The sequence below is a fragment of the Sus scrofa genome, chromosome 6 (assembly GCF_054392235.1).
Source record: "Sus scrofa isolate SSC_HxYL_T2T_F1_AM1 chromosome 6, Sscrofa_HxYL_maternal_Yorkshire_Landrace_v2.0, whole genome shotgun sequence".
Taxonomy (NCBI): domain Eukaryota; kingdom Metazoa; phylum Chordata; class Mammalia; order Artiodactyla; family Suidae; genus Sus; species Sus scrofa.
In genome coordinates, this window is record NC_139388.1 from 64,553,641 (window position 1) to 64,581,494 (window position 27,854).

At 42.9% G+C, this 27,854-nt stretch overlaps 1 protein-coding gene across 6 annotated transcripts in view; it reads right to left on the bottom strand.

Annotated features, from left to right (window-relative positions):
- The window catches only part of NLRP13 (NLR family pyrin domain containing 13), a 107,802-nt gene that overhangs the window by 10,804 nt on the left and 69,144 nt on the right, over window positions 1-27,854 (bottom strand). For 4 of the 6 annotated variants that reach the window (XM_084962185.1, XM_084962183.1, XM_084962186.1 and 1 more), the window contains 8 exons: window positions 27,342-27,509; window positions 23,865-24,032; window positions 22,534-22,704; window positions 21,725-21,895; window positions 19,060-19,230; window positions 15,790-15,960; window positions 4,037-4,207; window positions 828-1,263 (listed from right to left, as the gene is read on the bottom strand). In XM_084962185.1, the coding sequence (XP_084818311.1) occupies window positions 1,140-1,263; window positions 4,037-4,207; window positions 15,790-15,960; window positions 19,060-19,230; window positions 21,725-21,895; window positions 22,534-22,704; window positions 23,865-24,032; window positions 27,342-27,509 (1,315 nt within the window). In that variant the 3' untranslated portion in view covers window positions 828-1,139. Of the gene's footprint in view, window positions 1-527; window positions 1,264-4,036; window positions 4,208-15,789; window positions 15,961-19,059; window positions 19,231-21,724; window positions 21,896-22,533; window positions 22,705-23,864; window positions 24,033-27,341; window positions 27,510-27,854 lie in introns of those variants that run through there. The other 2 variants (XR_014806756.1, XM_084962184.1) reach the window with 2 other exon arrangements.

Genomic DNA, 27,854 nt, shown 5'->3' on the forward strand with positions numbered 1-27,854 from the left:
CAAGCTGCAGATGCCAACCTATGCTGTAGCGGCAGCAATGCTGGATCCTTTAACCTGCTGCTCTAGGCTGTGGAATGAACCCATGCCTCTGTAGCAACCCAAGCTCCTGCAGTCAGATTCTTAACCCACAGGGCCTTGGCAGGAACCCCAGGAAACACGGCCAATGTGTTGTATAAGCTATGAAGTTCCAAGTAAAATAGCCAACTGTGCCCTAAGACCACTCCTGGTAGCTTTTCACGATGAAAAGTAGAATAAATGAGAATCCTGGGGAGTTCCTTTTGTGGCTCAGCAGGTTAAGGACCCACTACTGTCTCTGTGAGGACGTGTATTAGATCCATGGCTCCACTCTGTGGGTGAAGAATCCAGCACTTCCCCAAGCTGCGGCTTGAATCAGGTGTGGCTGTGGTGTAGGCCTGCAGCTGCAGCTCTGATTCAACCCCCAACCTAGGAACTTTCATATGCTGCAGGTGCAGCCATAAAAAGAATCTTGGTGTTGGGGCAAGGGAGAAAAAAAATTGCAATTCAATAAGCTCCAACTCTTCACATATATTTCATGCATGACATCAGCAACTTCCCCCTACACCCTGTGGGGGATCCATGCTCCTCAGGATTTTCAGGTGAGTGAAATAAATTTTAGATATAACACAGCCAGAGATCATTCCAAGGGAGAAGCAAAGGCCAACATTGGGTCTATGTGCCTATGCAGCATCATTCTAGATGTCCATGTGGCTTACCTCACCACAGTATCAGCATCATGGAATTATAAATTACATTTATATCTCTCCCACCTCTCAATCCATGAGCAGTGAAGCTTTAGGCCTCCTAAAGACATTTCATACCTTTTGCTTTATTCCATCTTCTTAACAGACTCCAGAATCAAATAACACTACACCAAGAACCAAAAAAAGCACTGAGGGCAAAGCCAGTGTAGGATCTTGGGCCAAATAGAGCATTAGACTAGGATTCCAGAGACTGGGTGCTTACTGTGCTGTCTGTGACAAACTATGCCAGAAATCCTGGAGGTCACGGCTCACAGGTCCCCATGAACACTAGCACCTGAGCAACATTTGGGTCAGGACCTCCTGGTGGCTGTAGTTTGAGGATGTTCCTTGGGAAAGCTGTGGCCTCTCACCACTGGATCACCACCACCATCTGTCTTCATGGTCATTAAAATCCCACTTATATGCAATTCTCAGCAAGGACCCCTTCTCCTGTAATTCCTCCAAGTCCTTTTTCACTAGGGAATACAAGTCTTCATTAAGCCTGCAAGAAGAGAGACACAAGGAGAAGAAATGGTGATAGCATGAGACAATAGAATAGGTACCCCAGAGGAAAGCTATCATCTGTGAACCCTCACATCACTCTTTCTGTACTTCCAGCTTCATGCAGAGACATTGGGAAGGTTACTCAAGGCAAAGGCACAACCACAAAGAACAAAGATGGGAAATCCCAGGGAGAGATGGCAAAACAGGTACAGGACAGGGTACCAAGGCCACTGCTGTCACTGTGCATAGATCTTATTCCTCTCACTTGCATTATTCATGAGTGCTTCTCCTCGAGAAGAGACTGCAGAGTGGGGACCCAGCGAGACGTCTCCTCTACAACCCGAGTCCCCCACACACACCACTGGTAACGGGAGACAAGTCCATCTGGGGTGGTCACCATCCTGAGACTCTTAAAATGCATGACTTAAAATTAGTACAGCTACTATGGAGAACCACATGGAGGTGCCTTAAAAAACTAAAAGCAGAGTTATCAGATGATCCAGCAGCCCCACTCCCAGGCCTCTATCCAGATAAAATTCTAATTCAAAAAGATATACACAGAGTTCCTGTTGTGTATCAGTGGTAATGAACCTGACTAGTATCCATGAGGATGTGGGTTTGATCCCTGGCCTCGCTCAGTGGGTTAAGGATCTGGCATTGCTGTGAGCTGTGGTGTAGACTGTAGACGAGTTTCTGATCCTGAGTAGCCATGGCTGTGGCGAAGGCTGGCAGCTGCAGTTCCAACTCAACCCCTAGCCCGAGAACTTCCATATGCTGCAGGCAAGACCCCCCACCCCCCAAAAAAAATAAAGCAGCAAGATAGGCATGCCTCAATGGTCATAGCAACACTATCTACAATAGCCAAGACATGGAAGCAACTCAATATCCATAGACAGATGAATGGATAAAAAAAGATGCGGTGTGTATACACACATACACACACATAATGGAGTATTACTCAGCCATAAAGAACAATGAAATGATGCCATCTGTAACAACACAGATGGACAAAGAGATTATCATACTAAGGGAAGTACAAAGACAGACATCATATGATGTCTACTATATGTGAAATCTAAAATATATATATCATTATGCATAATATACTTTACACACACACACACGCAGCCTTATATACAAAACACACTCAGACATAGAAAGCAAACTTATGGTTACCGAAGGGGAAAGGTTGGGGGAGGATAAATTATGAGATTGGAATTAACATATACATACAACTATATCTAAAACAAACAGTAAGATCCCACACTGTTTATCACTGTGCTAAACACCTGAAGCTAACTCAACATTTTAAATTACCTATATCTCATTTTTTAGAATGTATGGCTCAGATGTGAAGATGGTAATACAAAGTGTCCTACATACACAGATTTTGACCAATGCCCCAAAGCAGGCAACGTTCTTTAGTAACCAAGACAATTTTTCTGCTAAAATGTACCTAGGGTTTTTTTTTGTTTTTTTTTTTTTTTTGGCCACATCCATGGCAGGTGCAAGTTCCCAGGCAGGGATTGAACCTGAGCCCCAGCAGTAACCATGCCAGATCCTTAACTCACTGAGTCGCCAAGGAAGTTCTAAAATGTACCTAGCTTAATGTCCTTCTCAACAACAAGACAAAAAAAACCACTGCTTACCATTCTGATCTCATCTCCAGAATACTGAACAAGGTATCAAGGGCTCTGATTAAATGCTCCTCTTTCAAGCCCTCCAAGGGGTAACCTCAGGCCCTTTGCACATGCCACACCAACCTCCTCAGAACACACCACACCTCATCTCTCGTCTCTGTTCCTGATACACGGATTCCTCTCTTCCAGCCTCACTGGACCCCACGACCAGTGACACCAGGGCAGACATGCCTGCCTTTCCATCATCGTCACCCTCTTTTCTACACCACAACCCAGTTTCCTTTGTAGCACTGATGGCCACTAACACTGCTTTTCTGTGTCTCAGATTTGCCACCTCCCAGGCGTACACACCCATGATGACAAGATTCGGGACTGCTTGTTTCCCACTGTCTATGCATGGTGCTTAGCCCACAGGCAGCACTGAAAAGGAAGCTGTTGAGTGAAGCAGAGTAGGTACTAGAATGAGAAAAATGAAGGGATTCCCAAAATAGGCAAAGATCTATAGGATATCATCATCCAGGGTGGTAGCTGCTAGCCCATGTAGCTACTTGAGTTAAGGCAAATGCCATCAAGTTAAAGATGCAGTTCCTCTTTCTCCATTCCTCTGTCAATGGACATTTGGGTTGCTTCCACGTTTTGGCTATTGTATCTGGGGCTGCAGTGAACACTGGGGTGTATGGATCTTTTCCAATTATGGTAATTAGGAAGACAGGAATCACATATACACACTACTGTATAAAATAGGTGATTAACAAGAACCCACAGCATAGCACAGGGAAATGTACTCAATAGCTTGCAATAACCTATATGGGGAAAAAAAAAATGGATCTATGTATGTGTATGACGGATTCGCTTTGCTGTCCATCTGAAACTAACAACTCTGTAAGTCAACTACACTCCAATAAAACGTTGTTTAGTTTAGTTCCTCAATCACACTGGCCGCATTCCAAGGACTCCGTTATTGCTTGCGGCCAGCCACCATGCTGTTGGACAATGCCGATACGGATCGTCTCCTTGGTTGCTCTAAGTTCTGTTCACCAGCACCACCCTGGGAAATTGAATTCAGGTAACCCGGCTTCTGCTATAGAGCACGAGCCCACCCGTCCCCATGTCAACGTCTGTGGGGATTACCCGAGTTTCTGCAGTTGGCATGTTGATTTTTTCAAGGATGTCCACAGCCTGTTGACTCCATCAGGCCCCAGATCATTTCCTAAAAGGTTCAGATGAACCAAGCTTCTATTGTTTCTGAGCACAGAGCAGAGATGCTGGCAGCAATTATGAGTCAAATTGCATTTCTCCAACCTAAGAGTGGATGAGACACAAGCGTTAGATGGTCTTCCAAGAGAGAGAACTTAGAAATAAAAATGATGTATTTATTATTAGCCCATAGAATCGTAGCACTCTATCTTATATTCTGTGATAATACATATGGGTTAAAAAAAAAACCTGAAGAAGACTAGATGTATGTATATGTGTAACTGAATATCTATGTGGTACAGGAAAAAACTATCACCACATTGTATATCAGCTATACTTCAGTAAAACCTTAAAAGTGAAAAAAAGAACAGCAATCGAGGCTTAGGGGGATATGTACTACTGAAAGAGACTGGCTAACAGTAGACTTAACACATAGCAGACACTTTCCCAAGTACTGACACACCACTCCTTTAGTCTGCATACCAACCCTATAAAAAGGTAGATGGTACCTGAAACCCCGTTTGGCAGGTAAGGAGACGGAAAGTTAGCCTGCCTGGATATGCAAACATTTTAGTATCAAGGGGCTGTATTCATTTAAAAAGCCCTTGAAAGGACTGAAATAACATTACTACTTCTCCATTATACCTTTTCCATCTTATCTGTAAATTCCACAACATGAAAATCTGAATACAGGGTTGTCTAGATGCCAGGAACACAAAAGCGACAAGATGTATTACACAGCTGAACACAGTGGAAGCTTCCACCTAAGTCTACAAAGAAGTGTGACTATACATTTAGAATGGATCCATAATGAGCTCCTACTATGCAGTACGGGGAACTATATCTAATCTCTTGGGATAGAACATGATGCAGGATAGGATGAGAGAAAGAGTATGTGTGTGTGTGTGTGTGTGTTTAATACACATATGTGACTGGGTCACTATTCTGTTAGCACAAATTGACATAACGCTTTAAATCAAACTTTAATAAGTATTAAAGTTTTTCAAAAATTGTGGCCATAAAAAGGAATGAAATAATGCCATTTGCAGCAACATGGATGGAACTAGAGACTCATACTGAGTGAAATAAGTCACAAAGAGAAAGGCCGTATGATATCACTCATATCTGGTATCTCATATACAGCACAAATGAAACTTTCCACAGAAATGAAAATCACAGACTTGGAGAATAGACTTGTGGTTGCCTGGGGGGAGGGGGAGGGAGCTTGAGGTTAATGGATGCAAACTATTTCTCTTGGAATGGAGTAACAGTGAGATCCTGCTGTGTAGCACTGAGAACTATGTCTAGATACTTACAATGCAGCACAACAACGGGAGAAAAAATTACGTATACAAGTATGTGTAACTGGGTCCCCATGCTGTACAGTGGGAGAAAAAAAGTGTTGGGGGAAATAACAATAAAAAGTAAATTTTAAAAAAAAATTGTGGCCATATACACTAAATGAGATGCATCAAGAATACAGGGGATGGAGGGGAGAGAGGACAAGATGGAGGAGGAGTAGGGGGACACGCTCGCCCTCTCCCACAAACACAACAAAAAAAGCACATCTACAGAATAAATGACTCGCACAGAACAGCAACCAGTCGCGGGCAGAGGAACCTAAACTCAAATAATGGCTAGAAGTTCGTGACATTATTGGGCAGAACGGGAGAAAATAGGAGAGTGAGAGAAGGTGAATCCGAGCAGGTCGGGCGCTCCCGAAAGGGAACTGCGGAGGAGAAAGGGATCCCACACCCTGGAAAGTCACCTACCAGGGGAAAGATCAAACAAACCAGAGGAATCTCCAGATGCAGAGAAGAGTGTAGCAGTAAGTTGGAGTACAGAAAAGCCGATCAAGAACCCAACGGACCATCTGAACTACGGGCACAGTCACCAAAAATTGAGACGCCTGGGTGGGGGCTGGGCACCGAGACCTCGCCTCCGAAAGTTAGTCCCCGGGAAAGGGACAGGGGACGCCTGGGTGGGGACTGGGCACCTAGACCTCGGCTCCAGAGATTAGTCCCCGGGCTGGTGGGGCAGGGAGGAGCGGAAACTGCTTGGGAGGTCTAGAAACCATTTGACGGGGCAGAGACTGCCTGGGAGACTAGAAAACAAAGCTGTCGCAGAGGAAGGGAACAGTACTCTAGGGGCGGGGAAGTGGAAAGCCGCATCAGAGGGAACCTGGGACAAGAGCCTGGTCTGTGCCCATGCTGGGGAGGGGAGAGAAGAAGGGGTGGGTCCCCATAGAATACCCCCCACGCCACAGCAAGCTTACAGGCCTGCTAGCTAGCTGAAAGCTGTGCTTCCCAGTGCATCCCCTCTCCCCACCCCCGCCACGCCCTACGCTCTCACCGGACCTGGGGCTGCCTGCCATCCAGGAGGGCTGGCCTCAACAATTCCCTGAAGCCTACCACCACAGGGGCTGTCCCTGCACAGGCCTGCTTGCCCTCTGGAGGGGCTACACTTCCGCAGAGCAGCACCAAACACCACCAGCCCCCGAGAAAAGGCCTGCAGCCCAGAAAAGCTAGAACAAGCCTAGCCAAGCTTTGAATAGATCGGCCTAATTCTCGGACGGTTTTTCTGAATTGGGTAGCCCCGGGGAGGAGCCTCTTGGGTTTCCAATGGCCCTGCTACCTGCCCAACCCCACAGGGGATGCTGTAGTGGACCAACTGCATAGGACTGCCAGCTCCGGGCAGGACCCCCTGCAGCCCAGAAAAGCTGCAACAAGCTTGGCCGAGTTGGGAAAAGATCTCAGACGGATTTTCTGAGTTGGGCTGCCCTGGAGAGGAGCCTCTTGGGTCTCCAACGGCCCTGCTACCCGCCCAAGCCCCCAGGGGGTGCCCCACTCCCACGGAATATCTGCTCAGCACCACCAGCCCCCTGGAAGAGCCCCTGCAGCCCAGAAAAGCTGCAACGAGCTCGGCCAGACTGTGAAAAGAACCGCCTACATTCTCAGGCCGTCCTTCTGAGTTGGGCTGCCCTAGGGAAGAGCCTCTTAGGTTCTCAGTGACCCAGATAGCTGCTCCAGCCCACAGGGGGTGATGCACTCCTGAGGAACAGCTGCCCAACACCGCCAACCCCCTGCAAGAACCCCACAGCCTAAAAACACCACCAGAGCAAGCTCTGCATGGCCAAGTGAAATCTGCTACCATCATGGTGTGGACCTCCAAGTCCTGTCTGCCCTCAGGAAGTCCTCCTTTGCTTCAAAGAAACACTGTTAGCCCCATCAACACTCCAGAAAAGCCACACTGCCTCAAAAAAGATTGACCAACAATGCCAGCCCTCAGGAAACATTCCACGGCAGTGACAAGGCAAACACTGCCCGATAACGGAGAGTACAACTCCCTCAGGAGAAAGAAAACAACAAGCAAGATGAAGAAGCTGAGAAACCACCCCCAGTCAAACCAACAGGAGAACTCACCTAAAGCAGTCAACAATGAAACAGATCTCTGCAGTCAGACAGACCTGGAGTTCAAAAGAGAAATAGTGAAAATACTGAAGGAATTAAGAGAAGATATGGACAGTAATGCAGATACCCTCAGAAAGGAACTAGAAAATATAAGGAGGAGCCAAGAAAAACTAGAACATTCATTTGCAGAGATGCAAACTGAACTAGGGGCAGTAAAAACCAGAATGAATAATGCAGAAGAACGAATCCGTGATATGGAAGATAGAATAATGGGAATCACTCAATCCGGTCAACAGACAGAAAACCGAATCAAAAAACTGGAAAGCAATATAAGAGACCTATGGGATAATATAAAGCGGGCCAATCTACGCATAATAGGAATTCCAGAAGGAGTAGAAAAAGATAAGGGGATGGAAAATATATTTGAAGAAATTATCGCTGCAAACTTCCCAAATCTAAAGGATACTGGGTTCAAGATACAAGAAGCACAGAGGGCCCCAAACAAACTGAACCCAAACAGACCCACACCAAGACACATCATAATAAAAATGGCAAAAGTTAGTGATAAAGAGAGGATCCTAAAGGCAGCAAGAGAAAAACAGAATGTTTCCTGCAAGGGAACCCCCATAAGAATATCAGCTGATTTCTCTACAGAAACACTACAGGCCAGGAGGGAATGGCAAGAGATATTTAAAGTGCTCAAAGGAAAAAATATGCAACCTAGAATACTCTATCCAGCAAGAATATCATTTAAAATAGAAGGGGAAATAAAAATTTTTCCCAACAAACAAAAACTTAAAGAATACAGCAACACAAAACCCAGGTTAAAGGAAATATTGAAAGGGCTTCTCTAAACCAAAAAGAAAGGAAGGAAAGGGAAGAAAAAAGAAAAGAAAAAAAAGAAGAAGAAGAGGAAGAACTAGGACTGAGGAAACTGCAATCAGAGAGCAGTCACTCAAATAAGCCAGCATACAGATTTAATTATGAACATGCTTCAAACAAAATAAAATTTAAAAGAAAAAAATAAAAAAGAGTCATCAAAACCATAAAATGTGGGCAAGGGATGTTAGGAAGTAAATAACCCTTTTTGTTTGTATGTATGTCTCTCTTCTTAATTTTAATATAGTAATGAAGTGTTTGAACTTACAGGACCATCAGGCTAAAACACACAATTATGGGAAGGGGTTAGCATTCTTAAAAAACAAGGCAACCACAAGCCAAAACCAAATATTGCATTTGCAAAAAATGAAAAAAAAAATACACTCAAGCAGATAATAACAGGAGACCATCCAACCAAAAAAAAAAAAAAAAGAAGAATGGAGAAACATAGAAAGGTTCAAATGGCAATAAATAATCATCTATCAATTATCACCTTAAATGTCAATGGACTGAATGCCCCAATCAAAAGACACAGAGTGGCTGAGTGGATAAAAAGGCAAAAACCTTCAATATGCTGCCTACAAGAAACTCACCTTAGGACAAAAGATACATATAGATTGAAAGTGAAAGGGTGGGGAAAAATATTTCACGCCAATAGACATGACAGAAAAGCAGGAGTCGCAACGCTCATATCAGACAAAATAGACTTTAAAACAAAAGACATAAAGAAAGACAAAGGAGGACACTACTTAATGATTAAGGGATCCATCCAAGGAGAGGATGTTACTATCATCAACATATATGCCCCAAATATAGGAGCACCCAGATACACACAACAAACATTAACAGACATAAAGGGAGATATTGATGAGAATACAATCATAGTAGGAGACCTAAATACCCCCCTCACATCAATGGACAGATCCTCTAGACAGAAAACCAATAAAGCAACAGAGATCCGAAAGGAAACAATAGAAAAGTTAGACTTAATTGATATCTTCAGGACACTACATCCAAAAAAATCAGAATACACAGTCTTCTCAAATGCTCATGGAACATTCTCAAGAATCGACCACATATTGGGACACAAAGTGAATCTCAACAAATTCAGAAGCATAGAAATTATCTCAAGTATCTTCTCTGACCACAATGCCATGAAATTAGAAATCAACCATGGGAAAAGAAATGACAAAAACCTACTCGATGGAGACTAAACAACATGCTACTAAAAAACCAATGGATCAATGAGGAAATCAAGAAGGAAATTAAAAACTACCTTGAAACAAACGATAATGAAGACACAACCTCTCAAAATCTATGGGATGCTGCAAAAGCAGTGCTCAGAGGGAAATTTATAGCAATACAGGCCTTTCTCAAAAAAAGAGAAAAGATCCCAAATTGACAACTTAACCCTCCACCTAAACAAATTAGAAAAAGAACAAAAAAGACCTAAAGTCAGCAGAAGGAAGGAAATTATAAAGATCAAAGAAGAAATCAATAAAATAGAGACTCAAAAAACAATAGAGAAAATTAATAAAACCAAGAGCTGGTTCTTTGAAAAGGTGAACAAAATTGACAAACCCCTGGCCAGACTCACTAAAAAGAGGAGAGAAAGAACCCAAATAACCAAAAGTATAAATGAAAAAGGAGAAATCACAACAGATACAGCAGAAATACAAAAAACCATAAGAGAATACTATGAACAACTGTATGGCAACAAGTTTGACAATCTGGAAGAAATGGACAATTTTCTAGAATCTTACAGCTTGCCAAATCTGAATCAAGCAGAAACAGACCAACTGAACAGACCCATCACTAGAAATGAAATTGAAGAGGTCATAAAATCACTCCCTACAAATAAAAGTCCAGGACCAGATGGCTTCACAGGCGAATTTTATCAAACATATAAAGAGGAATTGGTGCCCATCCTCCTTAAACTCTTTCAAAAGGTTGAAGAAGAAGGAATACTCCCAAAGACATTCTATGAGGCCACCATCACCCTCATTCCAAAACCAGACAGAGATACCACCAAAAAAGAAAACTATCGTCCAATATCATTGATGAATATAGATGCAAAAATGCTCAACAAAATCTTAGCCAACCGAATCCAACAACATACCAAAAAAATTATACACCATGACCAGGTTGGGTTCATCCCAGGTTCACAAGGATGGTTCAACATATGCAAATCAATCGGCATCATACACCACATTAACAAAAAAAAAGTCAAAAATCATATGATCATCTCAATAGACGCAGAAAAAGCATTTGACAAAGTCCAACATCCATTCATGATCAAGACCCTCGCCAAAGTGGGTATAGAGGGAACATTCCTGAATATAATCAAAGCCATTTATGATAAACCCACAGCAAATATAATCCTCAATGGGGAAAAACTGAAAGCCTTCTCACTCAAATCTGGAACAAGACAGGGATGCCCACTCTCACCACTGCTCTTCAACATAGTTTTGGAAGTCCTAGCCACAGCAATTAGACAAACAAAAGAAATAAAAGGCATCCATATAGGAAGAGAAGAGATCAAACTGTCACTGTATGCAGATGACATGATACTATACCTAGAAAACCCTAAGGACTCAACCCCAAAACTACTTGAACTGATTAATAAATTCAGCAAAGTAGCAGGATATAAGATTAACATTCAGAAGTCAGTTGCATTTCTGTATACCAGCAATGAAACCTTAGAAAAGGAATACAAGGAGTTCCCATCGTGGCTCAGTAGTTAGCGAATCCAACTAGGAACCATGAGGTTGCGGGTTCGGTCCCTGCCCTTGCTCAGTGGGTTAAGGATCCGGCATTGCCATGAGCTGTGGTGTGGGTCGCAGACACAGCTCGGATCTGGTGTTGCTGTGGCTCTGGCGTAGGCCAGTGGCTACAGCTCTGATTCAACCCCTAGCCTGGGAATCGCCATATGCCACGGGAGCAGCCCAAGAAATGGCAAAAAGATCAAAAAAAAAAAAAAGGAATACAAAAATATGATACCTTTTAAAATTGCACCTCACAAAATCAAATACCTCGGAATACACCTGACCAAGGAGGTAAAGGACCTATATGCCGAGAACTATAAAACTTTAATCAAAGAAATCAAAGAAGATGTAAAGAAATGGAAAGATATTCCATGTTCCTGGACTGGGAAAATCAATATTATAAAAATGGCCATACTACCCAAAGCAATCTACAGATTCAATGCAATCCCTATCAAATTACCCATGACATTTTTCACAGAACTAGAACAAACAATCCAAACATTTATATGGAACCACAAAAGACCCAGAATCGCCAAAGCAATCCTGAGAAACAAAAACCAAGCAGGAGGCATAACTCTCCCAGACTTCAAGAAATACTACAAAGCCACAGTCATCAAAACAGTGTGGTACTGGTATCAAAACAGACAGACAGACCAATGGAACAGAATAGAGAATCCGGAAATAAACCCTGACACCTATGGTCAATTCATCTTTGACAAGGGAGGCAAGAACATCAAATGGGAAAAGGAAAGTCTATTCAGCAAGCATTGCTGGGAAACCTAGACAGCTGCATGCAAAGCAATGAAACTAGAACATACCCTCACACCATGCACAAAAATAAACTCCAAATGGCTCAAAGACTTAAATATACGACAGGACACCATCAAACTCCTAGAAGAAAACATAGGCAAAACACTCTCTGACATCAACATCATGAACATTTTCTCAGGTCAGTCTCCCAAAGCAATAGAAATTAGAGCAAAAATAAACCCATGGGACCTCATCAAACTGAAAAGCTTTTGCACAGCAAAGGAAACCCAAAAGAAAACAAAAAGACAACTTACAGAATGGGAGAAAACTGTTTCAAATGATGCAACTGACAAGGGCTTAATCTCTAGAATATATAAGCAACTTATACAACCCAACAGCAAAAAAAACCCAATCAATCAATGGAAAAATGGGCAAAAGACCTGAATAGACATTTCTCCAAAGAAGATATACAGATGGCCAACAAACACATGAAAAAATGCTCAACATCCCTGATTATAAGAGAAATGCAAATCAAAACTACCACGAGATACCACCTCACACCAGTCAGAATGGCCATCGTTAATAAATCCACAAATAACAAGTGCTGGAGGGGCTGTGGAGAAAAGGGAACCCTCCTGCACTGCTGGTGGGAATGTAAACTGGTACAGCCACTATGGAGAACAGTTTGGAGATACCTTAGAAATCTATACATAGAACTTCCATATGACCCTGCAATCCCACTCTTGGGCATCTATCCGGACAAAACTCCACTTAAAAGAGACACGTGCTCCTGCATGTTCATTGCAGCACTATTCACAATAGCCAGGACATGGAAACAACCCAAATGTCCATCAACAGATGATTGGATTCGGAAGATGTGGTATATATACACAATGGAATACTACTCAGCCATAAAAAAGAATGACATAATGCCATTTGCAGCAACATGGATGGATCTAGAGAATCTCATACTGAGTGAAATGAGCCAGAAAGACAAAGACAAATACCATATGATATCACTTATAACTGGAATCTAATATCCAGCACAAATGAACATCTCCTCAGAAAAGAAAATCATGGACTTGGAGAAGAGACTTGTGGCTGCCTGATGGAAGGGGGAGGGAGTGGGAGGGATCGGGAGCTTGGGGTTATCAGACACAACCTAGAATAGATTTACAAGGAGATCCTGCTGAATAGCATTGAGAACTATGTCTAGATACTCATTTTGCAACAGAAGAAAGGGTAATTGTAATGTATACATGTAAGGATAACCTGACCCCCTCGCTGTACAGTGGGAAAATTAAAAAAAATATATATTAAAAAAAAAGAATACAGGGGATCGATGTATTTCCTTAGATTTCAAGAGGTTGATTATGTTCCAGAGACTGCTTCTAGATCGAGCATTTGATGGATAGGAAGATCCTGATGAGAAATGCCTAGGCTCCAGTGTCAAACAGGTGTGTGCAAATGTTTCAGATCACACCCCCAGCAGGGCTTGTACCACTGCAGTATATGTGCTCGACCTTGATTATATATCTTTAATGGTATTCCTTTTGTCTTCTAAGCAGTGTTTCTCAATTTGTCCCCATGGACATTTGGTACTATCTTAAGACTGGGACGATGCTAATGGAATCTGGTGGGTGGAAGCCAGGGATGCTATTTAACATCCTACAGGGCACAGGACAGCCCCTCACTGCCAAGATCACCCAGCCTAAAATGTCAGTGGTGCCATGGTTGAGAAACCCCAGCCTAGATGACAAAGATGGAGCCCGTGTACAAAAAGACAGGACCTGCTTTAAGGCTGGAGAATGAGACTGCATGAAAGTGAATTTAGTATCACAAATGACTTTATCACTTACAGTGAAGGAACTACCGGCAAATGTTCAACTCTTTTCTGCCTCTGGGAAGAAGCACCCAGGGGGAGTGGGCTTAAAACTATACCCTCGGTGCTTTTAAAGCTTCACTATGACCCTGATTTACTTGGATAAATCTGGTGGCTTTTCCTTTACCTACAGGATAAAGAATATTGAACCTGAAAAATGCTTCTTGAAGGACAGAAATTTGGTGGGGAAAAAATAGCTTCCGACCTATTTCAATTAGCACAATGCACCCAAAGTTCATTCACGTTGTCACAAACGGCAGGATTTCCATAAAGAAAGACATTGCTGTATGATGTCATTTATACGTGGAATCTTTAAAAAGCCAAACTCAAAGAAACAGTAGAAGGGTGGTTTCCTGGGATGAAGGAAAGGGGGTAAATGGGGAGAGATTGGTCCAAAGGTGCCACCTTCCAGTTATAAAATGACTACCTTCTAGACACCAGCAAGGTGACTCTAGTTAATAATACTGTTTTACAAACTTGAAAGTGAAATGGCAGCTATGTGATGGGATGAAGGTCTTACCTCACACTACAGCGGCAATCACTTTGCAACAGATAAATGTATCAAACAAACCGGTTTCTACACCTTAAACTTATATGATGTTATGTATCCATTACATCTCAATAAGGCTGGAAGACAAAGGGCTTGCTTGGCTCCTGAATCAGACTTTATTAAAGTGAGCACCTTGCCTCAATTTCCTCATCTATAACATGGGTACAAAAGTACTGCCCTCCTGGTGCCTCCATGCTAGTCTATGAAGTAATGATTATAGCGTGTTTCCCATTTCCAAGCATGCAGTAAGCATTTCAATGACAGCCTGACCTACACAATTTTTTCCTCCATACCTTATGCCCTTTTCCCATTCCTATCGCTCTCTGTTCCAGCCACATGTTGTTGAGTTTCCTTGCAAAACCCACCTCTGAGCCCTTGTATATGCTGATACCCCCGCCAAGAGCTTTTTCCCCTCCCCTTTCTTTTGGGGGGCTTGGGGATGCTATTTCAGGGCTCATCTCAAGACCTAACCTTCTCAGCCCAGTTTTCCCCAAGCCCCTACACTGTTTGTGGGAGTAACTAGGACACAGAGAGCACTGCCTATGTGAATGATGGCTATCCTTTGAGCTACTGGTAACCGAAAAATCTATTACCAGAGGCTAAACCATCTTAGTTTGCTGAGCAAGCACCTGGCGTTGTGGTTAAAATCTGTCTTCCAAAAAAAAAAAAAAAAAAAAGATGTGGTATATATACACAATGGAATACTACTCAGCCATTAAAAAGAACGAAATAATGCCATTTGCAGCAACATGAATAGAACTAGAGACTCTCACACTAAGTGAAGTAAGTCAGAAAGAGAAAGACAAATACTATATGATATCATTTCTATCTGGAATTTAATATACGGCACAAATGAACCTTTCCACAGAAAAGAAAATCATGGACTGGGAGAATAGACTTGTGGTTGCTTGGGGGAGGGGGAGGGAGTAGGAGGGACTGGGAGCTTGGGGTTAATGGATGCAAACTATTGCCTTTGGAATGGATTAGCAATGGGATCTTGCTGTGTAGCACCGGGAACTCTGTCTGGTCAATTATGATGGAACATGTAATGTGAGAAAAAAGAATGTATACATGTATGTGTAACTGGGTCATCATGCTGTACAGTAGAAAAAAAATTTATGTATTGGGGAAATTTTTAAAAAAAATCAGTCTTCCCCTTAGACAGCCAAGATTCACAGGACAGGAAGTATGCCATGCACCATAGCACCTACTGTCCAAAATGTACAGATTGAAAGTAAAAATATTTACAATATACCAAAGATGGGGCGAAGTAAAGCACTTTTTCTAAACTTGGAGTTTAACGCCCAGCCGAGGAGATTCTTACATGTACAACACTTCCTTCACCTTTTCCCACTCAACACCGGCCCCGAGTGACCACTTACTATCCCCTTTCCACCCCGAGAGGTGGGGTGGGGGGACGACTTCCTGCAGAAAGAACATCATGAACTCACCCGAGGGTCTTCAGTGCATAATTTACATGCTTCAGAACCTCACACAGCTCCTTCGCCCCATTGTCACGAACATCATTTTCCCCAAGATCCAAAATTTTCAGACTCTGATTGTGCCTGAGGGCATCAGCAAGCTCCCGGCAGCCCTCCACCGAGAAAGAACAATCTGACAAGCTGCAAGATAAAAATGTAGAGGGTGGGGGTGGGGGGAGAGTAATCCTTGAATCCTTCGTCTTTGCTCTGAATGTCCAGTCCCTCTCACTTTCTTCCAACCAAAAGAGATGCCAAAACCAGGCATCTTATCCCAAGCCCAGAAAGACAAAGGAGCTATTTAGGAGGTCTGAAACCCCTGGGCACTCTATTCACCTGGGGAAGAAAGCAAGTGAAAGGAGCAAGTCTCCCTCCCCAGGCCATCAACACACCCATGAGAAGGGCTTCTACCTGTGACACTTCTCAGAGCACCCAGACTCTTTTGCTATCAGAGCACATGTTTTGCAGCCTTCGAGCTCAACATGTGAGCCAAGAAAGACACCAAGAATCACACTTAAGGGCAGATCCAAATTCCCTATGAATGAATTATTATAGCAAAATACATTCAAGGCAAGTAATCCAGGTAAATATTTGGAGAGAGCATGAAAGGAGAGGCAAGCTAGGAGGGAGAGACACAGAGATGAGAGGGAAAACAGACACAGAGGAGGACACAGACAGACACAGGGAGCAGAGAGAGGTCAAACAATTCAGGAGTGACAGCTTAAGGCAGAGAAGCCAAACCTAAGGCAAAAATCCTTAAAGAAGCCATAAAAGGAAGTCAGGCTTCAGGACACATGTCCACACATTTAAAACTATCAAGAGCTGAACCTGGAGTTCCCACTGTGGCACAAAAGGTTAAGGATCTGACGTTGTCTCTGCAGAACCGTGAATTCAATCCCCAGCCTGGTTAAGGATCCAGTATTGCTGCAACCTGTGGGGTAGGTCACAGCGTCAACTCTGCCTAGGAACTTCCATATGCCATGGTTCAGCCAAAAAAAAAAAAAAAAAAGCTTTGTTTATCTTGTTGAACTTCCTTTTTTTTATTTGCTTTTTTTAGGGCCACACCTGCGTCATATGGAGGTTCCCAGGCTAGGGGTCCAATTGGAGCTACAGCTGCTGGCCTATGCCACAGCCACACAGGATCCAAGCCACATGTGCGACCTGCGCCACAGCTCACGGCAACACAGGATCATTGACCCACTGAGCAAGGCCAGGGATCGTGGTTATGAGTCAGACTGGTTTCCACTGCACCTGGATGGAAACTTCCATTTTTCTACGCCTCTAGCTGACAGAGATCAGGGACATTTTCTAACACTGCGCCAAGAGGTGTAGGTAACAGATGCTCTTAGAAGGTGGTGATATAAGCAGAGGACGGGGGTGCGATGTGTGTTAGAACATGGATTGCAGATACCCTTTGACCTGGCCATTCTATTGCTAGGGACTTATTCTATAAGTATACTTAACACACATCCACAACAGTACAGGTTCCCAGACACACTGCCTAACTTTTATAACTATTTCCAAAGATGGGGACCAGCCCGAGTACTGGTTACATAAACAGACACTCCCTCAACAAAGTACTACATACTCATAAAGGGGTGAAAATTGTTGTGTATGGATTTGGAACATTCTCAGATATGTTGGTTGGCGTACACACTTTCACACAAGTGCGGAGTTTATAAACACCTGGGTATGCAGAAGACCTATGGAGGGGTTTTTTAAATGACAATGGAAGCTTTGGTGGCTCCATGGAAGCAAGTGTCAAGGAAGCACTGGCCAAAGGTGGCTTCGCATACCCTCTGGTACCCAGTGGATGAGCAAAGTGCAATAGCAGTTTCTGTAATGATGCTGACACCCTATACCTGCGCTGTTCACCCAACACCGCTCACTACGTGTGACCATTAAGCCCTTCAAACGTGGTCAGTGTAACGAAGGCACTGAGAGTTTTATTATAGTCCACCTTAATTTTATTTAATTTTAATTGATTTAAAATAAATTTAATTTTTTTATGGCTGCACACATGACACATGGACATTCCCCAGCCAGGGACTGAATCTGAGCCAAAACGGTGGCAATGCCAATCCTTTAACCCACAGCACCAGGCCAGGGATTGAACTTGCACCTCTGCAGCTACCCAAGCTGTGCATTTGGATTTTTAACCCACTGTGCCACTAACTTTCATTATTTTTAATTTAGACACCTGTGGCCAGTGTGTGTCATACTGGACAGCATAACCACTTTTTTAAAAAATCTTTTTTAAGGCAACATTTTAACTAAAATCTAACTCATTATATAATATATAAAACTTTTGGTCTACCAATAACTCAACTAAAATGTCTTTATATTGGGCTAGACAACCTTACATTAAAACACAACACATCTTCAAATAAAGATAAAAGCTTTAGACTGATACCAAATACTAGTTTTGGCATTTTCAATTTCTTTAAAAATACATTTTACTCTGGGTCAAATCCCAAAATAATAAAATCCTCAAATAATGCTTAAGAAGAGCTACCATGAAGCATAGAATAAGTGTTTGATCTAGATTTTTTTAAATAACTGAATAATTATCTTTAAAAAATTTCTTAAAACTTGGCTACTGTGTATACTTAAGTTTCATCTGAATGGCACACTGCCTAGTTAACGCTAATCCTGTCAATTTACTTTCTATAGGACTAAGGCAAAAATATTCTACTTAATTTTCCATCAGCTACCTTTTAGGTCATCAAATTATTTTCTATTTATTAAAGTTATAAAAAATAATTAAAATATATACAAAGGAAAATAAATAAAAGTTCATTAAAAGCTTTCTGAATTCCTTAGCTCCCTTTCTCTGTGGTTATTCAGATAACTTCCCACAGTCACTAATATTTGTACTGGAAGTCATGAGCCTTTTGTGATAGTGATATGGACTTTATAGTTGAAAATAAGCATTTATTGCATAAATAATATGCAAAGTCACTTCTAGTATGCTGAGTTCCCCGAGCCCCTCCCCCAGTCATCAAACCCACAGGGTGGTCTTGACACCCACGATCAGTGCAGCTGGCCCTTCACACATCTTCCCATTTTTTCCCCTCATCACCACTATCCACCCACACCCCCACCTCCAACAAAAGCCAAAGCCCCTCAATAGACTGGCTTCCACACCCTGGACTCAAACTCCACCAGAACCTCACACACTCACAGGTCAAGTCACATGGCCCTCCTCCCAACCACGAACCAAGAGGAGGTGTTGAAGCTTACTTCAGGTCTTGCAGGTTGCAATCTGGACAACGCAGGGGCTCACACAGAAACTTCACTCCCTCATCTCCCAGGTTATTCTTCCTCAAATTCAGGTGTGTCAAGCGTTTGTTCTGGAGGAGGGCGTTTGACAAGTACCTACAGCTTGCTGCACTAAGCTGGCAGAACCAGAGCCTGTGGGATCAGTCACAGAGACAGGTCTTCAGGAAAGCAGCCCAAAACAAGGCCCCTCCTTCAAGGGCGCCTGGGAGGTCTCCCCAGAGCAAAGGCCAGGATGTGCAGAGTATCTGTGCTTACTTTCCTCTTTCTTGTTCCAGATTTATGCAATGAGCACACAGAGAACACACCAGCCATTAGTGGTTGGTTTAAAAATAAAGCAACAGGGATCAAAGGATACAAAGTTTCAATCATGTGAGATACATTCTGAAGATCTACTATACTGCCTAGACCCTGCCTAGAGCTGACGATACTATACTATATACCTAAAAGTGGATCATATCCTACATCAAATTTACCACACAGGAAAGCAGTAATAACACTAAAGGAGGTGGGAGGAGACTCTGGGACGGGATGGATGCGTTCATGGCCTGAATGGTGATGATGGGTTCACGGTGTGTATTTATCCCTCGGCTCACCAAACTGTATACCCATTAAGTGTGTTCACCTGTACATCAAGAAAATAAAGTTTAAGAATTTTTTAAATTTGTAAGTAGAAATGTGAAATAATAAAGGAAAAATATTTTAAATAGACTTGAGGTAGCTGGGAATGAACCCCAGGAGCTAGAGCCAGTCAGACGTGGCTTCAGAGGCCACTCAGCCATTCATTCATCAGGCAAAGATGTGTTCTTCCCTCTTCAGGCTTCATCTCCTCCATCCTCAAGTCGAGACCATGATGGTCTGTCATGAAAACATGCACGTACAGTGTTTGGTATAGTAATGTGAGAGTGTGCAATACAAGTTACAGGAGATGTGTCATAGTCAGAGATTATTTATATCATACATAGGGATAGAATAATTATACAATGTTTATATAGCAGGTGTTATATAATAAGTATTATATAGTTATATAATTGATTTATAGGTATATGTTATATGTAATACATGTTATATAATGATATATCATACATTGTATAAGTGTTACGTGTTATGTATTATGTAATAGAATGTATTGTTTAATTATATATGATATAATATTAATATATCATGGTAAATTGATATAATGATAAATTCTATATTACTTTATGCTATAATGATTGCACATGTCTAATATTAGTTCTTATGATGTACGTGTTCATTACCTGTTAACATTCTGGTCTTTGAGTCTCAGTGTTAGGCGAGTACCAATCTTTCATTTCTTTGCTCAGATTCCATGGTCTTTTACCACAATTACCACCATGTTTGCACCTCAAGAAGTTTGGCCTTCTCCCTTCATTTATACTTATCTGAACAGTATCCAATCTCAGAAAACTCAACTCTCCATCTATTCCACATCTCCCCCCAAGAAGAAAAGAGCTGCATCCTCAGCTTAGCATCCACCCCTGCATGTGGACTCTCATCCCTACCCACCAGCTGCCTGGAGTCCTACAGTTCTGGATACACCTGCTCACAGAACACACCTCCACATGGTCGATTAACAGGCATCTCACACTCCTAGGTCCCAATCCAAACTCCTTACACCCAAACCCATTTTCACCAGGCCAGAGAAAGCCACCATCCTTCACCCAGATGCTCAAGCCCATCACCTGTGGCCATTCTTGGTTCCTTCCCCTCCCAAACCACCTCTAATCTATCAGCAAGTTCCCATTGGCTCTGCCTTCAAATACACCCTGAAGTCCTACCACCTGGCCCAGGCCGACCCTCTCCTAGCCACTTGCCTGTCTACAGGCACCTGCTTCTGCTTAGACTTTTGCCCCTCATTACAGGCCACCCTTCAAAAGCAGCTTGGATGGTCTTTCTGACCACGTCTTTGTAGAACCCTGAAACAAAACGAGAAGTCCTACACCACATGCGCATATTCCAGGCACTTTCCTGCCTCTCCAGCTCCACCCTCTCCCATTATTCCCTCATGCACATCACTCCAGCTAAACTAGTTTTTTTGTTCCTCTAATACCCCAAGCTCATTCCAACCTCAGGACCTTTACCCTCTGCATGTGGCTTCCTCCTCAACGTTCTTCAAGTCTCTACTTCAAGCATCACCTCCTCAGAGAGCTTGGTGGGAGAAGACCTTATGAGAAACCCACCCCACCCCTCTTTTTCTCCTCATTCCACTTTTTCTTCCTATCTGAACTATTGTTGTTGTCCTATCTAACTCAAAAAGTGCATCCTCCAACACTGGCAGGGAGCTTGTCTGCCTCTTACACAACCCCAGCTTTGGGCAGATCTGTATCTGGAGGTAGGAACTCAGCTACCAGTTGATGAAAGCATCATCATTTCCCAAGGTCCTTGTTAAAACTGAATTCCTTAGCACAACCTCCAGAGATTGATTCAACACAATCTGGGGTCCTCCTCAGAATCTCTATTTACAACAACATCTAGCACCTTGAGTAACTGCTTAATGAATGTTAGTTTTCCATGATGTAACTGGATCTCGAATGAAGGAGCCATGGTCTTTCTCAATGCCTACCCCCCTTGGAGAGCCACTACAGAACCTGGGCCAGGAAGGACTTACACCAGCCTCTCTAAGAGACACTTGGGGTGAGCAAGGGAAGCACACAGAAGTTTCACGCCAGCATCTTGGATCTGATTAAATCCCAGGCAGAGGCGAGTCATTCTATGGGTGCTGATGAGAAGCAAGGCCAAGTCCCGACAGCTGGCCACCGGCAGGCTGCATTTCTCCAGTCTACGGGAAGTCAAGATGCAAGGTGAGCCTCACGAGATGCCCAGTTTCTTTTTTCTTCCTCAAACTCTCCATCCCTTGGGCCACCCATCTGGGACCCAAAATCATGCAAAGATTAAATTGGATAAAGAACAAATGCTTCAAGGAGGAGAATAAGATGGCTGAAGCTAAGATATCTCAATCTCAGTCCTACTGACTTTTGGGCCAGATCATTCTTTACTGGAGGAGGCCTCCAGGATCCTGCAGAAAACTGATCATACCTGGTCTTTATCCAACTGATACGAGGAGCATCCTCCCCTCCCCAAATGTGAAAACCAAGTGTACAAATGTCCCCTGGGGGACAAAAATAAATAAACCACCCCTTGTTGAAAAACACCATGTTTAGAGGAGGCTAGCAGAAGCCTACAGAGGTTATACCAAAGAGGCTGATGGTCACATACCCAAAACTAAGGTGAGGGCAAAGCTGGCTGAGACTGAACCCTACTGAGAGAAAAGTGGGAAGAATGAAGTTGACTAGAAGTTGTAATGGGATGGGGGAATACCACAGGAGGATCCCGAAGCCTCCCCACTGCCGCCCATACCCTTCCACTCCAACCTGCAAGGAAGATTTTTTTTTTTTTTGAAAGAGCCGCAAGACTTACGACAGTTCCTTCAGGGGGCACTTGGATGTCCCCAAGGGCCCTTGCAGCCTTTTAATCTCAACATCACAGAGACTGTTGTCCCCCAGGCTGAGAAAGTTCAGACTTGTGTTCTTGCCGAGTTCCATAAAGAGCTGATGACAAACCTCAGAGGTGAGGCCACAGGACTCCAACCTATCAAAAGAGTCACTCCTGGGAAGGATGGTCTTTATCTAGAGGCCCCCTTGCCCCATGAGCAGAAGCTGCTTTCTCCATGTTCCTCATCCCTTCAGAGGCAGGATGGCTACTCTCTTCCAGGTAAGTGCCACTCAAAGTGTGATCCACGGTCCAGCATCCCCTCGGAGTCTGCTAGATGCTAATTATGAGGCCCTGTGGTAGACCTGCTGAATCTGGGGGGGAGGGGTGGACGCCAGGGATCTGTGGGGGGGGGGTTGGTTTTTTTAATTAGAGTATAATTGATTTACAACTTTGTGCCAATTTCTGCTGTATAGCAAAGTGACCCGGTCATTCACATATATATATTCCCTTTCTTATATTATTTTCCATCATGGTCTATCATAAGAGACTGGACACAGTTCCCTGTGCTGTACAGTAGGACCTCACTCATATCCATTCGAAATGAAATTGTTTGCATCTGCCAACCCCAAACTCCCAATCCATTCCACTCCCTCCTCCCCAGCAACCACTAGTCTGTTCTCTATGTCTGTGAATCCGCTTCTGTTCTATAAATAGGTTCATTTGTGCTATATTTCAGACTCCACATATAAGTGGTGTCATATGGTATTTGTCCTTCTCTTTCTGACTTACTTCACTTAGTATAAGAACCTCTAGATGCTTCCATGTTGCTGCAAATGGCATTATTTCATTCTTTTTCTACGGCTGAATAGTATTCCATGATATATATGTACCACATCTCAATCCACTCATCTGCTGATGGACATTTGGGTTGTTTCCATATCTTGGCTATTGTGAAGAGTGCTATTATACATAAAGAGGTGCATGTACCTTTTTGATTTGTAGCATTGTCTGGATATATGCCCAGGAGGGGGACTGCTAGATCGTAGGGTAGTTCTATATTCAGTTTTCTGAGGAACCTCCAGACTTTTCTCCACAGTGGTTGTACCTATTTCCATCAGGAATGTGTGTTTTAACATGCCCCCTTCAGCAATTCTGATATACTTTAAAATCTGAGAACCACTGCTCTACACCCATGTACTCATTCCCTTTGCTCGCCTTTCTCAATACCCTCTTGCTACAGCACTGACTACTGCCCTCAGAGTGACACCAAACACAGATGCCACCTTGGAGACAGATCGGGCAAATCAAAGACTTACCAGAGATACTTGAGGCTGCAGGATGGGTGCCTCAAAGTTCTGAAAATCATCATGGACACAGTGATTCCTAGGTTGTTAGAGCTCAAGTCCAGATGGGTCAAGTTGGGGTTACAGTGAAGGACAAGGACGAGCTCCTTCAGGATCCTCACTGGAGACATCGATTTGCACCTGAGCAAAGGAGGTGGTGAGAGAGTCAGCTTGGGGCAAGAAGGCTGCTGCTTTGTCTCTCCTTTCACACATGCACACACACACACAGATACAAGGATGTACAAGATGCAAGAGGAATTCAAAAACTGCTTTGTGCCACGGTACTGAACTTTGAAAAGGCAGCCTCAGATATACTCCCCAAGGGTCACTAAGCTCAGTTCGATGTATCAGGTCAGAAACGAACCCTCTCCCCATGCCTCCCCCCAATCTACCATTAAGATGACCCAGTCATATATATTCTTTTTCTCCTATTGCCTTCATCATATGCTGCCTACTCTTCCAAGGAGGTGACTCCCCCTGCATGAACCCCGAGAGGCCTCATGAGAAACACACTCTTGTGTTTTCCTGAACTTGTTTTTCCTTATCTTGACGAACGAAGTTCTAGAACCAAAATGGGAGTGGGGGAGGAAGAGAACATAAAGGAATGCAGTTCAAGCCTAACTGCGGAGTATTTAATCCAGTTCACTCAATCCATGCAGGTCTGAGGACAGTAACTATGGCCAAATATCCTGCTCTTAACTCCCTGAATCAGTGCATGCCATCTGATTTTCAGACCGTGAAGCATGGCCTTGAGAATTACAGAGAAGGAGCAGGATAGAGGTAGTTGTCCTAGACTCCAGAGCATCTAACCCAATTGCATCTCGAAGTCAACTCTAAGTATTACTTGCTGTGTTCCTTATCAGTTATTTCTTCCTGGGTTTCTCCTGTAAGGTCCACCTCCGTCCACTAATTCTTCCCTATTTTTGAGCCAGATTTGCAGCCTGGTCATTTCTACTTACGTCATGCTACAAAGACCAGTAAGTTTCAATCCAAAACTATGCTTCAGATCCAACATATAGATTATTACTCAACCATCTCTAAGGAAGATAGGGAAGGTAAAAGGAGCTTTCCCTACCTAAAACTGCCAGGCATCCACTTGCACACTCTTTCTGAGATTCTGAATCAATGTCCTTCTGCTTTGGATAATATCATCATCTCCTATACTACCCTGATTATTTATGTCTGTTTCTCCAATGTAAGCTTCATGAAGTAGAGAATTACCTGGTCTGTTCACAACTGTAACCTCAGACCAGATAATAAATGCTTAATAAACATCTATTGAACAAATGCACGCTACAACACAGGCTACTAACCATTCCTTCCCTGTATTGATTCATCAGAAGTAACTGATAAGGAACACAGCGAGTAATACTTAGAGTTGACATCGAGATGCAATTGGGTTAGATGCTCTGGAGTCTAGGACAACTACCTCTATCCTGCTCCTTCTCTGTAATTCTCATGGTCATGCTTCACGGTCTAAAAATCAGATGGCATGCACTGATTCGGTGAGTTAGGAGCAGAATATTTGGCCATAGTTACTGTCCTCAGACCTGCATGGATTGAGTTGAACTGGATTAAATACTCTGCAGTTAGGCTTGAACAGCCTTCCTTAAGACACAAAACAATGAATGGATTAAGAAGATGCAATATATATATATGTATATATATATACATATATATATACAGTGGCATACTCGGCCATAAGAGGAATGAAATAAGGCCATGTGCAACAACATGGATGCAACCTGAGATCCTCATACTAAATTAAAACAAAAAAGACAAATACCGTATGATATCACTTTTACGTGAAATATAAAACATGGCACAAATAATCCCATCTACAAAGCAGAAACAGACTCACAGACACGGAGAACAGATGTGTGGTTACCAAGGGAGTGGGGAAGGGAGTGGGATGGATGGGGAGTTTGGGGTTGGTAGATGCCGACCAGGACATTTAGAGTGGGATAAGCAATGAGGTCCTGCTGTACAGCACAGGAAACTATAGTCAACCTCTTAAAAGAGAACAAGATGGAATATAAGAAAGGGAATGTATGTATACACACACAAATATATGCATGACTGAGTCATTTTCTGTACATCAGAAATTAGCACATTATAAACCAACTATACTCTAATAAAAATTTTTCAGGAGTGAAGTAAGTCAGAAAGAGAAAGACAAACACCATATCATATCACTTATATCTGGAATCTAATATATGGCACAGGTGAATCTTTCCACAGAAAAGCAAATCATGGACTTGGAGAATAGATTTGTGGTTACCAAGGGGGAGGGGGAGGGAGGGGGTGGATTGGGAGCTTGGGGTTAATAGATGCAGACTATTGCCTTTGGAATGGATTAGCAATGAGATCCTGCTGTGTAGCACTGGGAACTATGTCTGGTCACTTATGATGGAGCATGATAATGGGAGAAAGAAAGAATGTATACGTGTATGTGTAACTGGGTCACCATGCTGTACAGCAGGAAAAAAAAAATAACAATTCCCACTGTACAGCGGGAAATAACAATTAAAATTTTTTTTAATTTTAAAAAAACTTTTAAGAAGTACCTGTTACGTTCACTTCTATTACTTTAAATAGGTAGAAGATGCCTGATAAATATCTGCTGAATGAATGCATGCTACACCACAAACTACTTAACATTCCTGAAGACGCATAACACTTCTCATGGACTCCACACACCTTTAGTTCTTCTCAAGCACTTTGTCCCATCCTGTCCGAGAAGTTCTCTATTCTTTCATACATAGCTCAAAACAGCTGTCTCCCCCAAAAAGGCTTAAGGAAAAATTAGTCTACCTCTAGTGTAAGATCATTCATGAGAGATGGCCATTTTTAACTAAAATTGTGAGATGAGTATCTTTTGAATCATCACTTTTAGTTTCACAGTGGTACTCTGAACACCTCATCTTCTCTATTTTGTGGGTACTCTCTCCCAGGAAATCACACTATACGACTTTCTATAGAGGTGATGCCAGAGCCCACTGAACCCACCATCTGAGTTGCCATTGGGATACCTGAACTATGAAGTATTCAACAATTCTTTTCAGAGGAAAGAAACCCAACTGAGCAAGGCCAGGGATCAAACCTGCATCCTCATGGATCCTAGTTGGGTTCATTAACCACTGAGTCATGAAGGGGATTACTCTTTCATTCTTTTCATGGCTGAGTAATATTCCCTTGTACCTATTACCACATCTTCTTTATCCATTCCTCTGTTGATGGACATTTAGGTTGTTTTCAGATTGTCCTTTTTTGAAAATTTCCATCCACTTTGCCTCAATAGCACCTTCAGAAATCTAAGTCCCTTTATTTTTATTCTCCTGAGCACCTAGCTTACTTTCTGCCCAATAGATACTGACTGCTGTAACCACAAGAGAAAAGTTGGGCTATTCTCCCATGGAATTCTTCAAACTGTGAGAGTCTCACACTTACGTCAGCTTTTGGAGTTTGCACCTTGAACTTCCAAGCTCGTGACAGAGTTTCTTCATATATAATGTATTAAGCTTACTGTTACTCAAGTCCAGCTCTCTCATATGTCCATTGCAGAACACGGAGCAAATGTCCTGCCACTGATGCATCTTAAAGTCGACAACCCTTTCCCTGAGGGAGGGAGAAGAGAGAAGTCTTATCGGAGTAAATGAAACTAAACTAACACCTACAAGATGTTTCTAACAAAAGGAACTCCCTGGACTTCTGAACATGAAAAAGTCTAACCCCCAAAGCACAGTTCTCAAAACTCCCCATGTTTGGAGTTCCCAATGTGACTCAGGAGCAATGAGCCCAACGGGTATCCATGAGGACGAAGATTCAATCCCTGGCCTCGCTCAGTGGATTAAAGGATCCAGCACTGCTGTGAGCTGTGGTTTAGGTTGCAGACTTGGCTCAGTTCTGGCATTACTGTGTCTGTGGTGTAGGCTGGCAGCAGCAACTCAAATTAGGCCACCA